This window comes from Eurytemora carolleeae, unplaced genomic scaffold (genome assembly GCF_000591075.1).
Source record: "Eurytemora carolleeae unplaced genomic scaffold, Eaff_2.0 scaffold596, whole genome shotgun sequence".
NCBI lineage: Eukaryota > Metazoa > Arthropoda > Copepoda > Calanoida > Temoridae > Eurytemora > Eurytemora carolleeae.
The window spans coordinates 113,474-131,347 of record NW_019396486.1 but is presented as its reverse complement, the minus strand read 5'-3'; the positions used below and the strand labels follow the sequence as shown (position 1 = coordinate 131,347).

Genomic DNA, 17,874 nt, shown 5'->3' with positions numbered 1-17,874 from the left:
TGTTGTTTTTATTTTTTGTTTAATTTTATTGGTTTAACCAAATTAAAAAATATCAGAATATTTCTCTTCACAGTAGACTCCGTCATAGTTTAAAGAATTTGTTTGGACCTCTTACAGCTTTGATAATGTTTGTTTTTGCAGGTAGGCTGATCAGTTTCATTCCCAAGCGATAAAGAGCATTTATTCAGAGCAGTGTTGACCAAATCCGATAATTTTTTAACCATGTATGTCCTAACATTCATTGTGATATTAATTTCATTGTGGGAAAAAAAGTGTGAAGTGTTTTTTTAACACCCTTTATGAGCAAAGAAACTCACCAAATTTCTACACAAAAGTTGGATTTTTTTCAAATTCAGTGGCAAAAAGTGGGTCTAATAGATATCTTGTGTCTCTTAGATAGAAATAGGTATACCACAGAAGGACTCTTGACACTGGCAATTGGTTGAAAGTGAATGAAAACGCAATATTTAGTTACTCTCTGTCGATTGAGTTGCGTACGCGTATTCAATTCACAAAGAGACCCTTAGAAGCTTTGTCTGACTAAGACTGAATTAGATGTTTGTTTTATTTATTTCAATTCTGGTTTCTCTGAATTTCTTTTTTCAGAAACAATGTAGTAAATTATCCGACTATTCTTAGCAAAAACAAATTTTAATCAGAAGGGTTAGTATTTTAAGTAGATTTGGAATATCACAATTATATATTTAGTACTACAATCCATAAAGCAGTGATAGCCGTTTATATTGCGCGACGCTGTTTTTTGAGTTATTGACCCAACAATGAACATAGGCTTTTCTATCAAAGATAAAGTGAAAAATATCTTTAATTTAATCATTTATTTTAAAATAAACATTAATTTACTAAAAAATGAATCTTGAATTGGTTGAGCCGTTAATAATAAATTTATTTATGAATTACACAAAACAGATTTTTAATTAAATAATTGTAATATTGCTAATCAAAATGTACGCTGCATTACTATTGTTAATCAAATATTGGATTACACGAGACAAAAATATATAATATCACAGAGTTGGTTTCAATCCAGATAAATACAGGGTGTCCCATTATCAAGATATGATAGAACAGGGTGTCCCAAAATCCGACTATATTCGAATAGGTTGTCCCACATTCCGGATATATTAGAACAGGGTGTCCAACAATCCGGATATATTAGATCAGGGTGTCCCACAATCCGCATATATTAGAACAGGGTGTCCCACAATCCGCATATATTAGAACAGGGTGTCCCAAAATCCGGATATATTAGAACAGGGTGTCTCACAATCCGAATATATTGGAACAGGGTGTCCCACAATCCTAAATATTAGAACAGGGTGTCCCTCCATTTGGATATGTTAGAACAGGGTGTCCACAATCTAGATAAAGTAGAACAGGGTGGTTTACAATTTACAAATTTAAGACAAATTTTTTTTTAATTTCGGACGGCTGCGAGTTGAAATCACAACGTAAGCTTTCTCCATTCGCCATTTTTTCTTGAGAATTTTATGTTGTTATATCCCCGTTTTTTGTTTATTGTTTACAATTTACAAAATCCATGTTCTGGCCTGTATATAGTGTATTGATGTTTACAAAGCTTGAATTCTAAAAATCAACAAAGAACCGGAAACAGTTTGTGAATTGTGTGCATCTATACAGCTCTCTTTTTAGTTCTATTTCCTGTGTTCAATATCATTGAAAATTCAGTCTAATGCTAATGAAAGACGAAATTACTCAGCGGCCGAATTCAAATTATTTTAAATAAATATTTTCCTAAATGCATATGTTACTTCATAAGTTAAGACCTAACATATTCTGGTTAAATATAGTTAGCTGTTAAAGTTAAATTTTTAAGTCAAGAGCTTTAAAGTTAATTTCATCTAAAATAAATCAAAAGCATTTACGTCATGGTTAAATTTTCTAAACTTCTGCTTTTCAAGAACAAAAAAATCTTGTATCACCAACAGTTTACACAAACTCATATTGTCAACTCCTTCATGGGAATTTCCCTGGATTTTTTGCGTGCAAATTTTTGCGGATTTTGGTAACTACTTTGCAGCTCTAATCTCGAGGAGCTCTGGGTACTTATCCATGATGTTGAGTAGGACTGTGTCGATGTAGCTCCTGAGGTGTCTGTTCTCCTCCTGCTGCTCCTTCAATGTTTTTCTCATCTGAAATAATAAATTTATCAAACTAGGACCAATCATTGTGGAAAGTAGTGTTGTATCCTTTTTAAACGTAATTGATTTTTGTTATTCGAGAGGCCCTTAAAAATTTTGCCAGAGAACATAGGAAATCCTCTTGAAATCTAAAAATCTATATCGCTTTACGGATCGAAAAGATCCTGAACACACTACAGTTTGAAAAACAGATTCACATGCATTGTTAAAAATATTTTTTTAATAATGTTAAACCCATAGTTGGAAATCAAGAAGAGACATTTAATTAAATTAAATTAATTAGCAATTTACATTTAAAAAAGAAATTTAAAATATATTTGGTCTACGACAGTTTAAAAAAAAAATTCATGAAAAATTCATGAATATTAGACAACACTTTAAATGTGGAGTTGCTTGAAATTATGTCGAAGATTTCTTTATGTTAACTAAAAAATCTCATTTTTTTAAGCCTAAACTCATATTTGGACCCGGGATACTTTAAACAAAAAACTTAAATTTTCATTTATTAACATCATAAACATGCACTTGTCTCTTTAACTTTATATTTAAGTAAGAGTTAAATCAAGTAGCGAATAAATAGGTAAAGCTCCCTCCTGTAAAACATGCAAAAATGCAAATCCACCACCTGTATTAGAATTAATTTTTATTCAGAACGAATTTAATAAAAACTTTGCTCTTTAATTCTAACTCTGAAATGTTAGTTTGAAATGAGAGAAAGCATGCAATCAGAGGGTTAGATTAAAAAAAAATAAAGTAAAGTTTCAAAAAAATTTCTTATCTTTAACCTGTCAAATTTTAGTTGATCATGTTGTAATAGGAAAAGGAAAACAAGAAGTTAATCTATTTTTACATGTGATTGTTAGTTAGCATTCTTTAATCATTATTATCTAAACGATCGTTTCATGATCGCAACTGATCCATTGATCTACCTTCTCTATTTCCGCGTATAAAGCCTCGGGACACTAAAAATAAATGAACAAAAATTTAACAAAAGACAAAAGAACAAAACATTTAACTTGAAACATGAACAAAACAATAAAAAAAACTAAATAAAAAGGTGCGATTTTTGTTCTGTGTTGGGAAATAAACTTCAACCGTGGTTTTAAATTGTGAATTTTACAGTGAGTATTTTGAAGAGTTGTGTACTGATCTAAGCTAGTGCTATAGCGCCAAATAATATAAAAAATCCTTTGCCTCTCATGCTAAACATGTTTGAGGAGTTTGAGGGTAAAAAAAGCTTTAAATTGATTTTCATAATACCTCGTTTTCTGACATAGCTTCAAATTCTGCCGCAAGGGAATTGTTCGCGGCGGAGGAATCCAGTAATCTCCGCCCTTCGTCCAGTCCTACGCCAAGGAGAAAATCAAAATTCTACCAATATATTTGTGTATATAAGTTCTATAGAAAAATCTTGATATCGACACAGAGTGAGTTCCACAAAACGGTGTAAACGACGACCTATTATGGTATTGAATGTGTGGGACACATTCTATATTAATCATGGTTTTATAAAATCTGTAATGTTTTGTGGGACACAATGAATGTTAAACATGATTTGATAAAAGCTGTAATGTTATGTGGGACACACTGAATGTTAAACATGATTTGATAAAAGCTGTAATGTTATGTGGGACACAATGAATGTTAAGCATGATTTGATAAGAACTGTAATGTTTTGTTGGACACACTGTATGTTAAACATGATTTGATAAAAACTGTAATGTTTTGTTGGACACACTGTATGTTAAGCATGAATTGATAAGAACTGTAATGTTTTGTGGGACACACTGTATGTTAAGCATGAATTGATAAAAGCTGTAATGTTTTGCTGGACACACTGTATGTTAAGCATGATTTGATAAGAACTGTAATGTTTTGTTGGACACACTGTATGTTAAACATGATTTGATAAAAGCTGTAATGTTTTGTGGGACACACTGTATGTTAAACATGATTTGATAAGAACTGTAATGTTTTGTGGGACACACTGTATGTTAAACATGATTTGATAAAAGCTGTAATGTTTTGTGGGACACACTGTATGTTAAGCATGATTTGATAAAAGCTGTAATGTTTTGTTGGACACACTGTATGTTAAGCATGATTTGATAAGAACTGTAATGTTTTGTTGGACACACTGTATGTTAAACATGATTTGATAAGAACTGTAATGTTTTGTGGGACACACTGTATGTTAAACATGAATTGATAAGAACTGTAATGTTTTGTGGGACACACTGTTTGTTAAACATTATTTGATAAAAGCTGTAATGTTTTGTGGGACACACTGTTTGTTAAACATGGTTTTTATCAAAACAGTAATGTTTTGTCGGACGAACTGTTTGTTAAACATGGTTTTATCAAAACAGCAATGTTTTGTAATAATCTTAACGATCGTAAGTTACTATAGGCTGTATTAAACTTTAAAAAAAACTTGATTATATATTTTACCCACCTCCCCCCCCCCCAAAAAAAAAATTGTTATTCTCCAAGTTGATTTTTTTCCTTTATTTAGCATCTGAGCCTGGAGTTCTTCATTACTCTCCTCTAATTCTATAAAAAAATAAAAAACATCTATTTAGAAATAACAAAAAAATAATTATTCAGGAAATGATGAAAATTATTGTCATTAAAGGCACTGTCAGCGTTGTTTCAAGTTACCCTATATTTACTTAGATGCAAGTCCGATTTACAGCGGTCCTTTAAGTACCCTTTCGACATTTTTCAGAGACAAATTTATTAAAATATCCTTGTTTAAGTGAAAATTAATCATTTTCCATTACGGTCCTCAATATATTTAATTTTTTAGAACAGGAAACGAGGATATCTTCTTTAATGGTACTTAGATACGGATTTTAATGCTACTGTTGCATATCAGATATATATGAAGAAAAATCTAAAAAGCCTTCGAAATGGAATCCCTAGATTAGCGTTCCACTCTGCCCCTAGCCAACAATCTGGAGGGTCAAGAAGAGATGATCTTTGACGATCTTTATAATGTCGTACAGGGTTACCTAAAAAGGATGAGACTTTAATGACTCTTTTAAAATAGCGATCGTAAGACTAAAAAAAGTTTCCAGTCCTAGATATATTCTTTTTATGAAAAATTTTAAGACTTTTCCAGGAAATAATCAAGTTAGTTCCGTAAAATCGTTTCTGAAGTCTCATTCTTTGTGGGTAACTCTGTTTATAAATTCTATAACTAAAATTACGAATTGATACACAAGGTGATTTGAGTTGTTTTGCAAGTAAGGGCGAATACTAACTTGTATTTTTATCTCTTAGATTTCTGATTTGAATTTCCATGTTTGCAATTCGGGAGTTCAAATCTCCACTCATCTCAATATCCTGAATTTATAAACAATGAGGTCTATGGTTTAATAAAGGAGAAACCGTGTCAAAAAAATAATTAAACAAAGATTTGGTATAATTTTATAATGAATATTGAATGTGTTTAACTAAATGTGAAAAAGTTAACAAAATATTTTTAAATCAGAATTTCCATAAATATTTTATATGTGTTTCCTATAACTCAATTTTCTAATCCTGAACGAAAAAACTAAACAAAGAATTCTATAAAAAAAGCAACAAGTTTAATTGATACTTTTTTATAATTTCGAATAAAAAATGTACCTCTGCACTATGTAGTCCGCTATCTGTCTGGTGATTAAGTACAACTATTTCACGCTGTTCCTCAACCTACAGATAAACAATCTCAACATAAGAACAAGTTCAATGTATTGTGGGGTTACCGGTACAACTTTGAGACCTTGCACCACCCATTTTACTTTCAATTCAAAGGACAAAGAATTTGTTTGGTTTTTATAAGGATTTTCTAATTTTCTAATCAAAAACTCATCAAATAAGGAAATGTGTTTAAAACTGCAAGATTTAAAATTAAAATAAAATTAACTATAGTTATATGTGTAATATAAATGTAAATGATGTAATTTACGATTATTTTTGACGGGAGGCTCAACCCTAACTTCTTCAGAATGATGGTTTATGTTTCGTTTGTTTGTTTGTAATAATAATATAAATATAAACGATGATTCACCTCTCTAGAAAGATCTTGTATGAGTTGACTAGCAGCTTGTTGTTCCCTCTCCCAGACCTCTCTCTCCATCCTTCTCTCCTCCTCCCCCTCCCTCCTCACCTCCTTCTCCCTCCCCAGCTCCCTCTGCGTGTCCATGAGTTGACCCTGAAGTCCAGCTCGTTCATCACGCAACCGTTCTACTTCACGCCGGCTCTCAGTATTATCCTCACGCAACCTCGATACTTCCTGATATACAAAACAATATTATTTTATGTCTCTGCATTTGCAAAAAAAACTTCATAGTCCTTGTTACGAAGTTTTCGGTCTTTTTCTCTAGTTCCAAAAATATTTTCTAGTTTCTGCTCTTGTTCCCTAGTTCCTAATCCAAGGTTTCTGTTTCACAGTTCGTATTTTTTAGTTTTTAATTTTAGTTCTTGATCCATAAATCATGTCTTTAAGTTCCTGATCTTGTTCCCTAGTTCCTGTTCCTTGTTGATCCGGATCCGTGAAAAAATGGATTTTGACCGAGGTAGAAAATATTTCTATTAGAATTGTTCAAAAATGTTCATCTAAAGCAAAATGGCTGAACTTTATTATTAATAATCTCAAATTAGTAAGCATATAAAAAACGAACAAATAGTTTTTTCCCCATATTTTTTGGTTTAAACTTTGTAGGATCCCTTAATCCCTGGATCAGCATATTTTTGGTTTAAACTTTGTAGGATCCCTTAATCCCTGGATCAGCATATTTTTGGTTTAAACTTTGTAGGATCCCTTAATACCTGGATCAGCATATTTTTTGGTTTAAACTTAGTAGGATCCCTTAATCCCTGGATCAGCATATTTTTGGTTTAAACTTAGTAGGATCCCTTAATCCCTGGATCAGCATATATTTTGGTTTAAACTTTGAAGGATCCCTTAATCCCTAGAAAAGCATATTCTTGGTTTAAACTTTGAAGGATCCCTTAATCCCTGGATCAGCATATTTTTGCGGACCAAGATCCAGGGATCCAAAACATTGTATGTCCAGCGGATCCTGATCCAGGGATCCAAAGCATTATATATCTAGCGGATCCGGATCCAGGGATCCAAAACATTGTATATCCAGCGGATCCTGATCCTATGCACTGCTGTTCGTATGATAAAGTCCTTATCCAGCGGATCCTGATCCTATGCAAGGATGTTCGTATGAAAAATTCCTTATCTCGCGTTACCTGTTCCAAGGCATTGTTCCTGATTGCATAGTTCTCAAGTTCCAGCTGCTTCTCTCTCTCTAGTCTAGCGAGCAGCTCACGGTTCCTTCGCTGCTCTTCACCCAACCTCTCCTCACTCCGAACCTGTAAAATAAAAATAAATATAAAATATTTTCTTACATGCTTATTTAGTGATCGAGACATAACAGTTTTTTCAATATCTTTTAATAGTTTAATATTTTAATAAAATCGTAAATTTTTAAGTTTCTATTGTAACCGTATAAAAATCTAGGACTTATTCTCAAAAAAGGGATAAGACGGGATTGAAATCTGAATGGAATTGGATAAGAGTTTTATAAGGAATGAGAGTATATAGAATAGGAATTAGGATAGAATAGGGAGGAATAGGATAAGGATTAGGATAGGATAGATAATAGAAGAAAATAGTGAATATGATAGGTTAGGAATTAGTTTTCAGGATTAGATATATGATAGGATTGGAATTAGGATATGATATGAACAAGGACAGTTATAGGGAAAGGATAGGAATACGAATATGATAGAAATAAGGATAAGGATTAGAACGGAATAGAGATTAGTAGAGAATAGGGAATAGGATATGAAAGAGATAAGGATGGAATATGAATTAGGATATGATAGAGATAAGGATAGAATATGAATTAGGATATGATAAAGATAAGGATAGAATATGAATTAGGATATGATAGAGATAATGATAGAATATGAATTAGGATATGATAGAGATAAGGATAGAATATGAATTAGGATATGATAGAGATAAGGATAGAATATGAATTAGGATATGATAAAGATAAGGATAGAATATGAATTAGGATATGATAGAGATAATGATAGAATATGAATTAGGATATGATAGAGATAAGGGAATATGAATTAGGATATGATAGAGATAAGGATGGACTATGAATTAGGATATGATAGGTACCATATTATTATGATAGGATAGGGATCATTATAAGGGGATTATGGAATAGTATAAAGAAATTTACCTCTAGTTCTCGAATATGTTCCTCGAGCATATGGATTCTAGCAGTTAGTGCTGCATTCTCCTGTTTTACACGAGTATACCTAAATAAACATCCTTTATTATTAAATACAAAAACTACAAAGTAAATCAAAAATAAATATTTTTTGGGAAATTGTCCCTATTGCGTATCCATAGATAAGTGTATGTTTTTATTTTTTCATTCTTTTTGATACTTTTTACACAAAAAATCATTGATTTTCCTCTAAATATCATTTTTTTTCACTCTAAGCATTTTTTTTGCCGCTACGCGCAAGCATTTATATCGTTTACTAAAGGGGATGGGGAGAGAAAATTGTTTTTGTTTTTTGTGGAAATATACACCCTGCGGCTTTTGTCCCAGAAGGCGACTTACTGTTGTGCGGTCCAGCCCGAACAGAATATTCAGTAATCAAAAAAATTTGAATTTCAAGAAATGGGCTCTAGACGTTTGTTTATATGATATTATATCACTGATAACATAGATTAAATGAAAGCTGAGATCCAATATGACATATAAGTGAAACAATCAGAACCTTCAAGATAAAAAATAAATCAATTCTGTGATTAACATTCGTGTTAATATTTAAACATTTTTTAGACATTTTTTATTTCCTACCCCTCTCCCTCTCTTAGATCCAACCTTCTCTTTACCCCTCTCCCTCTCTTGGATCCAACCTTCTCTCTACCCCTATCCCTATCTTGGATCCAACCTTCTCTTTACCCCTTTCCCTCTCTTCGATCCAAACTTATCTCTACCCCTATCCCTCTCTTGGATCCAACCTTCTCTCTACCCCTATACCTCTCTTGGATCCAAACTTCTCTTTACCCCTCTCCCTCTCTTGGATCCAACCTTCTCTCTACCCCTATCCCTATCTTGGATCCAACCTTCTCTTTACCCCTTTCCCTCTCTTCGATCCAAACTTATCTCTACCCCTATCCCTCTCTTGGATCCAACCTTCTCTCTACCCCTATACCTCTCTTGGATCCAAACTTCTCTCTGCCCCTCACCCTCTCTTGGATCCAACCTTCTCTCTACCCATATCCCTCTCTTGGATCCAACCTTCTGTCTACCCCTCACCCTCTCTTGGATCCAACCTTCTCTCTACCCATAACCCTCTCTTGGATCTAACCTTCTCTCCACCCCTATTGTAAAAGGCTCATCTATTTTTACGGGCGACACTTAAAATGTCAAGATCAGACGTGATAAAATGCAAAATTTCACTGACCAGTGTAAACACTAATTTCCCAAGACTAAAACCCGTTATTTACAAACAAATACAAAATAATTGAAATTTGGTATAATTTTTCTATGAGTAAGAACTTGGCAATGAAGTCTGCACAAATGAATTGCTTGCTGACGTTGACTTTATAAAAAATGTTTTGTGGTAAAATAAGATTTCTGGTCTAAACTTTCAATAACCTTTAGAATGAAAAAAAAATCCAACGCATACCAGATCAGACTAGGGAGGGAAGGCCAAGAAGCCATGAACCCCGTGGAAAATCTCCGAACCCTGTGGAATGGTCTCCGAACCCCGTGGAAAGTCTCCGAACCCCGTGGAGGAGGTTTTTTGAAAAAAACGTTATTAAATATAAATATTACTTGTAAATTAGCAATAATTTTCCAATTTTCTCGACTTATGGACTCAATAAATACAATAATCAAGTTAAAGAAATATCATTGAAATACTAAAAACATTGTGATTGTTGCGTAGGTCCATTTTAAAGTTTAAGCTTAAAAAAGGAATTCAAAATAAACATATACTAGGGCCGTGAATAAGATCAAAATTGCATTTATTAGTAATACTTTTGTTTGATCCTGTGCGATATTTTGAAAAAAATTCAAAAATCATGCGATTTCCCCCAGAATAACACATTTTTTGCTCCTTAAAGGGTTCGGAGATTTTCCACGGGGTTCGGAGACTTTTCCACGGGGTTTATGGCCGCTTGGCCTTCCCTCCCTCATCAGACAAAGCTTTTAAGGGAACCGATGTTAATTAGGATTTGCCATCGTTGCATGGTGGGCCCATTACCACTATAGTTTCAGTAGAAGTAAATATTTCCATTTACTGATAGCGCAGATTAAAGGATTCATATCTCTTATTGGATAATGAGATAGATAGAAAGATATATGTTACCGCCATACTATTTCTATTGGTACAGAATAGATAACAAACACATAATTGAACCCTGATTGAATCAGTCGCTTATGGACTCGGCATACAGGAGTAATTACACTTACAGTCCCCTTAAGATCAGAAAAATAATTTCCATTTTTTTAAAATTTATTTTATCTAACCTGTCGTCATTTGTTGCCTGATTATCTGCCAGTATACCGACCTGTTCCTGCAACTGCTGAACCTAATAACAGTGAAAATATAAAACTTTTAAAGGGAATGTTCATGAATTTTCTAAATGAGTGTGGTACAAATCAGATTGATAGTTGTTTGATACTATTTTCATTGCTATCCAATTATTTGGAGATTTAGAGATCACAGCTATTTTGAAATGATAAAGGGATTAGATAACTAGAGTTTGTGGAAAAAACTCAGTTTCTTTACAAATATAAATGGCGATATTTTAAACATGAATCATGACAGATGAAATAAAATTCAAAATCCTAAAAGCGTCATTTTAAGAAATGAAATAAATAAAATAAATATAATATCAGCATATGTTGAAGAATATTAGAATATCAAATATTTAAGGGGTTTCTTCCAAATGGCTAGTTTGAGTTGTTTGATGTATCCGTTTAACCATGATTTCCCATCATTACTTGTTTACAAAAACAGATCAACAGATCATCACTTTTTATTTTTATAATTTGCAATTCATCATGAAGGGTTCTGTTTAATATCTAGTTTATAAATAAATTTCCATCACCCCCCCCCCTTTTCTAATATAACNACAGGCAGACATATAGGCCAGTGCCTCATAGGCCTGACCAAACCCAGGGGGTCTTTTCACAAATGGGTGGTGGGGGGGGGGGGGTAAGAAGGGAAGGGGGGAATTCGAAAACGAAAGTGTTTTTCCCCCCCCCCCCGTACTTTTAAATTGTGTGTCCTTGTTTACTATATACTTTATATTGTTTACAATTAGAGGTCAAACGGTTGCAGTACACTTGTAACAATGGAATAGATAATTGATCTATTTTGTAAACAATTAACAATCCTTCATATTCTTGATTCATGAAGATCCTTCTGGGAAATTATTTCACAATTTTTCACACATCGTCAGGTGACAGGTAAAAAATAAATTTAATATTGATCATATCACGCTTTTACAGGTTTCCATCATATTGGTGTTTTAAACTAGATGTATAGCTCGAATATATAATGAATAACCTTCGAGATATATCATTAAATGTATAACTCGGATGAATGAATAAATACAACTGAGATATATCTCTAAATGCATAGCTTTAATGTGTGGATAAGCCCCTGAGATATATCTCTAAATGTAAAACTAGTATGAACAACTAACAGAGATATATCTCTAAATGTAAAGCTAGGATGTATCGATCAATAAACCTGAGATATATCTCTAAATGTGTAGGTAGTATGAAAACCTGAGATATATCTCTAAATGTATAGCTAGTATGAAAACCTGAGATATATCTCTAAATGTATAGCTAGTATGAAAACCTGAGATATATCTCTAAATGTATAGCTCGTATGAAAACCTGAGATATATCTCTAAATGTATAGCTAGTATGAAAACCTGAGATATATCTCTAAATGTAGTTTTGATGCAAGAAATGACCGAGTCTGTCTCCCATTTGCTTTCTCCTGTTTATTTTACATTCATAAATCAATGTTTTGTTTATAATTAAATTGTCAAAACGCAACCTCCCCCCACTTGTTCACTTTTTTAGATATTTTAAAAGATATTTTCAGTGCCTCTTTATTTACAAATTGGCATGTCCGTTGGCCATACACCACGGTACCCTCTACACCATTAACTGAGTAACAACGACAGATATGTCTTCGTTATTTTTCTATTTTATTAGAGAAACTGCAATGGAAAATTATAGATTTTTAAATTGGAAAACAAGAATATCTTCCTCATTGTTGCGAAGAACAAGCTATAAAGGGTACCGTTGTGTATTGAGCATGCAACTCTTCAAATAAACGGACAATTAAAATTACGCCAACTGTCTCTTTAAAAGTTAAAGGGAGTGACCGGCTATGTATGGTGGTTGGACTGAGTATGCAGTGTTGTGAAAAACTTCTTTCGGATTTTTTTGAGACATATTAAACTTTTAAAATATCTGTAAATCCTGAGTTTGAGCGCAAATTCGACGTTCAAAGCTCCTACTTTGGGGGTGGATACGTTTTCAGAATTATTTTTTTTAAAGTTGTTAAATAACGACGACATAAAATGTAAAAAAGTTCTACAATAAACTACAGACGTCATAGGAACATAAGTTTCTATTTTCTCATTATTCACAAAGATTTCTGCAGATTTTCTAGAATTATTATTGAAAAGACGACATTTGAAGAATTTGAAGAAATCAGCGAATAAATTCAAAGAAAATCAATATATTAATGAAAATGAAATATTCGATTTTAGCATTGATTTACTGACAAATTTCTTTTGAAAAATATGTTCCTAACAATCTAATTAGATTACTGTATAATTTTTACTTTATTTTTCGTTGTCGTTATTTAATAATTTAAAAAAAAACTAATTCTGAAAACGTATCCACCCCAAAAGTAGGAGTTTTGAACGTCGAATTTGCGCTCAAACTCAGGATTAACAGATCTTTAAAAAGTTTAATATGTCTCAAATGAATCCGAAAGAAGTTTTCCACAACACTGCATACTCAGTTCAGCTAACTTACATAGCCGTTCACTCCCTTTAAGCGAATATTCAGACTGAAACAAGTTAATATTCTTTGATTGGGCGTATATAGTTGGTAAATTGGTAATCTAGGATATATTCTTGTATAAATTGCTTTCATTTACTCAGCTTTATATTTTCTTTTATTCTCTCACATGAAATAACATTGATCCATCTACTGTAAAATAAATATATATAGGAATCCGGTATCTAAGTGAAAAATCTGAAGAAAAATAAAAATGAAACGTGTTAAATTACATAATTTTCCTCACGTACATTTGCACTTTTTCAAACGTTATCTTGATTATCTTATAATTGATAATAAGCAGATATTCTTCACGTGCCCCCCCTCCCCATTACCATGTTTTTTGGAAACAAATGATTTAAGAAGATAAAGGTATTTATTAGCCTAGAGTAGAATTATGTTTTCTTATGTCGTCCTCGCTCTGTAAATAAATATGCTCAACAATCATAAGCCATTTTAGAACAAAACTTTTTGGAGGAAAAAAATTATTGATAATTAAGAATTTAGAAGAACATATTGCTCCTACATGTGTAGATGTAGATAAGGATTGGGTAGAGTTTGAAAGGTTTGTGGAGTCTGTCAGGGAAAATTGTCCTTCCCATAGATCTAATTCATATTCAGGCTCAGTCCCTTCCACCCTTTCATCTTTCTTTTCTATATCGGCTGTTTCTGTCATGGCTTCTTTGTCAACTCCATTAAACTCATAGTTCTCAGTTTCTTTCATGTTTTCTTTCTCTTAATCTTAGCTTTCGAGTTAGCTGTCAAATTTTCTATCACTTTTTTATATTTATTTCCACATGTACATTGTACATATATGGCATGAAGTCTGTACACTTAACGTTTTTTACTGTACACTGTACATTAATCAATGTACACAGTACACTGTACAGTGTACAAGTATAGTTGAATATTGAATGTATGAAAGGCAACTGATCTAAGCTAAGCAGTATATTAAGCCAGGGCAACAGCTGATTCAAGCCTATAATATATACAGGCAGACATATAGGCCAGTGCCTCATAGGCCTGACCAAACCCAGGGGGTCTTTTCACTAGATTAAATAAAAAATATGATTATATTTTTTCTGTTTTGTGATACATATGTACTTTGCTCTCCTAAGAAATATATCAAAAAAAATTATTTTAAAACATTTAGCAAATACCTGCATTAACCTAGGTTCCTTCAAATATTTGATCTAAATCCACTCAATTTTTGATTACAATTTTACAATATTTCTATTGATATTTACATTTCTGACACTATTTTGTAGAAAAATTGAAAAACTATTCATAACTCTAGATAAACAAGCGTGCTTGAGTCACAGGAAATCCAGGATTATCCAGGGGAAAAATAAAACTTATCAGGATCTTTAAGATGATGATGGAAATAAAAAATAACAAAAATAATTATTTATTTTTAAATATCAATAAATTTGTGAAAGGGGTACTAAAAAAATAGATGAACTGGGGGATTACAAAGATTAGCAAAGTTTAAAAAAGCAAAATTTCCACTATCCCTAAAATATGGTATGAAAATAAACGACACTTTTCTAAGCTTTCAAATATCAATCTTATTTCGAATTTTAAACAGAATTTAATAGAAGATTTTTATCCGCAGAACAAATGTTTTAATTCTAACACATGCTATGTTTGCAAAAGAATCGAAGAAACCAAAGACGATTTTACAAAGAAAAGAATAAAAGATTAAAAAGAGTAAAAGATATAATCAAACATAAAGGATGTCAAAAATCAGCGCGAATTAAAAAGATGCTTAAAAATGCCCGTTTTTCATAGAACCTATATCTTTTTCACACTCCATAAAGCTTTTTTTTTTACTTTTTTTAACATTACAAATAAATCTATAATTTTTATTTCTAAAAGTTGTTAGTTCATCGTCGAAAAATACTAACAATCCACCAATAATTTAAATATAGTGTAAACAATAAATATGTAACTTTCCTTATCCTTTCCTTTTCCTTTTATTTCTATTTTTATATTTCTCCAATTATCGTCGAAAAAAAAAAAAAAATCCAAAAAAGTGCGCTGTCATGATTTGTCAAGTTTTGAATAATTTTCAGTTTTTAAATTACCAGATGATATGTAATGATATATAATGATATTAGCACCATATGTTATGATTTGTATGGAATTTATTGTAATTTTACCAAATGTTTAACAAAATTATACCATTAGAGATTAATGGTGATGAAAAGTCTTTATTAATTTTTGTTTGATAATTATCATTTTGATAGTTTTCCCCCGTTTACAAAAACCAGTTTTAAAAAGAGAGAAGCATGCCTTATTGACAATTTAAGCTCCGCTCCCATCATGGTTCAATACTTAGGTAGTCATTAATATGTAGACTCAAAAGTTATAATCCCTATATCTTTGTAACCTTATGGCATAAGCTTTTGATATTTTAAACTTAGATTCTTTGATCAAACAGAATTCATAGTTTGAAATATCTAAGGTCCACGACATTGGATTGCTCAGATATAGGGATTAGAAAATCAGAGTTTGTGGCAAATACTCAAATCCTTTGTATCCATTCCTTTATTCAATTTTGAAAACATAAGGCTTCTAGTAAGCGTGATGTGTTAAGGATGATATTCATGGGAGGCTGAGCCCCCATATCTCCCCCCGCTGTTTACGCCTCTGGCAGGGGCGTACGAGAGCATTTGTGTAGGGGGGGGGGGCACGTTTTAAAAACCTCTTTTTTAAAAAAAATATTGATACCTTTTTAACTATGAAAACTATTCGATCATATACACACTTCCATTACAAGTGTTGATAAATTATTTATGTAATTTTCTTAAGTGGACTCATCAGACACTCCCTCTCTATACTGTGGTGTAAGCTTCAAGGGGTGAAAAATAGAGATGGAAACGTTTCTTAAAAAATATCTATACTTTCATAGGAACGATACCTATTGTATTATAAATAATGATATCAAATATATATTTACACTGTTTTGATTAAAGCTTTTTTTAGTGCCACTTTTTTAGTCAAGGACAAAAGTAAGATGCTAAAGTAATTTTTATAAGGCCCTCCCTCAGGGGGGGGGGCATGTTATCCAGGGGAGGCTGAGCCCCCATATTCCCCCCTCCCTGTGTACGCCTCTGGTAAGCGTTATGTGTGTTCAGCATGTTATTACATGGTTTATTAAACATCTATTTATCTAACTTTAGCAAGAACATTTTTCAAATCATCATTAAGTATGGCATTTCAAACAATATAAATCAAAACATGTTAAAATATCGCCATTTTTAGAAGAAAAAAAAATGGCCGCCTACCTTATTGTTTAGATCTATGACGTCATCTTCTATTGAGATATCAGAATGTAAATCTTGCATTTCTCCATCATCACAATTAGAACTTCTTAATTAAATTCAAAAATTAAATTTAAACCCTAATTCCTTTAAAATATCAAGTAATTTTTCAAGGAAATTAGTGATATCAAAATGTTAGATTTAAAGTTTATTTCAATCACTTTAATCCGTTTACTTGCAAAATCTATTTTTATAATTAGCTGTCTTGAGGGTTAATCTTTTTATACTGAACTTGATATCCACAGTGTAAACTTTAAAACTATTAAAAAACTATTAAAATTTGAATAAGTTATGGATGTATCGGATATTCGCCAAAAGATGATTAAAATTTTTTTTATAACCACTTATTCGGCATCAAGGCATGGGATTACAGAATCCAGCTGAACGCTGAAGCCAAAGTAAATACATAAGTTTTGCCATGAGAGGTTAATTTAGAAGATAAAAGATAAAATATCTGAGTGCATCTAGATTCAAGAAATAATATTTCATGGTCAGATTTTAATAATATTCAACAATTCCTTCATTTAAATTTTATTTAAAATATTTCCATAAATGTATTCAATTGTTAAGTTGAACAAAAAGTCTCCTTGAAATATTGAATTCAAACTTGGTCGGGTGAAAATTTAAATAATTTAAAAATTATTCAAATCAAGAAAATATATTATATGCAATATGCATGCATGAAAATTGCAGAGTGTAGGTATATTCTACACACTGCACCTATATTAACCGTATTATGTGGTTTTAAACTTCTTCATAATTCTCATGGTAAATCATAAAATTTACTCCAATAGTTGAAACTTTACATCCGAGGGATCGAAAAAAGAATTTAATAATATGGATCAATAACAGAATTTTAATCCATTAATCTTTATTTTTTTGAAGGGAAAAGGGAGGCAAACCGTCTAATCTTTGCTCTTCTTGATAACACATTTATGGTATTAAAAACTTTCCGTCCCATAATTGCCAGTTTGATTGTAAAAAGATATTTTGATTATAAAAAAATATTTTGATTGTAAAAAGATATTTTGATTGTAAGAAATATATTGTGACTTAAAAAAGATTTTACTTGTAAAAAAGATGATTAGAATTGTTCTGTAGATAAACAATATTGTAGACGGTATTCTCACGGCCATGGACTTGTGGAGGACAAATATTAAATAGAAATAAATAATCGACAATATCATATTAAAGAAGACAATAAATTTCCATCTGGGATGTTCCCCC

The 17,874-nt window shown here is 31.8% G+C and overlaps 1 protein-coding gene across 5 annotated transcripts in view; it reads right to left on the bottom strand.

The window, feature by feature from the left end:
• Positions 1-821: 821 nt before the first annotated feature.
• LOC111704163 (rab11 family-interacting protein 4) overlaps positions 822-17,874 on the bottom strand; it is a 53,747-nt gene continuing 36,694 nt past the window's right edge. For 4 of the 5 annotated variants that reach the window (XM_023476309.1, XM_023476313.1, XM_023476312.1 and 1 more), the window contains 11 exons: positions 16,612-16,696; positions 10,754-10,815; positions 8,441-8,519; positions 7,431-7,553; positions 6,238-6,462; positions 5,814-5,879; positions 5,447-5,528; positions 4,686-4,733; positions 3,441-3,526; positions 3,110-3,142; positions 822-2,171 (listed from right to left, as the gene is read on the bottom strand). In XM_023476309.1, the coding sequence (XP_023332077.1) occupies positions 2,049-2,171; positions 3,110-3,142; positions 3,441-3,526; positions 4,686-4,733; positions 5,447-5,528; positions 5,814-5,879; positions 6,238-6,462; positions 7,431-7,553; positions 8,441-8,519; positions 10,754-10,815; positions 16,612-16,696 (1,012 nt within the window). In that variant the 3' untranslated portion in view covers positions 822-2,048. The remainder of the gene's footprint in view (positions 2,172-3,109; positions 3,143-3,440; positions 3,527-4,685; positions 4,734-5,446; positions 5,529-5,813; positions 5,880-6,237; positions 6,463-7,430; positions 7,554-8,440; positions 8,520-10,753; positions 10,816-16,611; positions 16,697-17,874) is intronic. The other variant, XM_023476311.1, reaches the window with a different exon arrangement.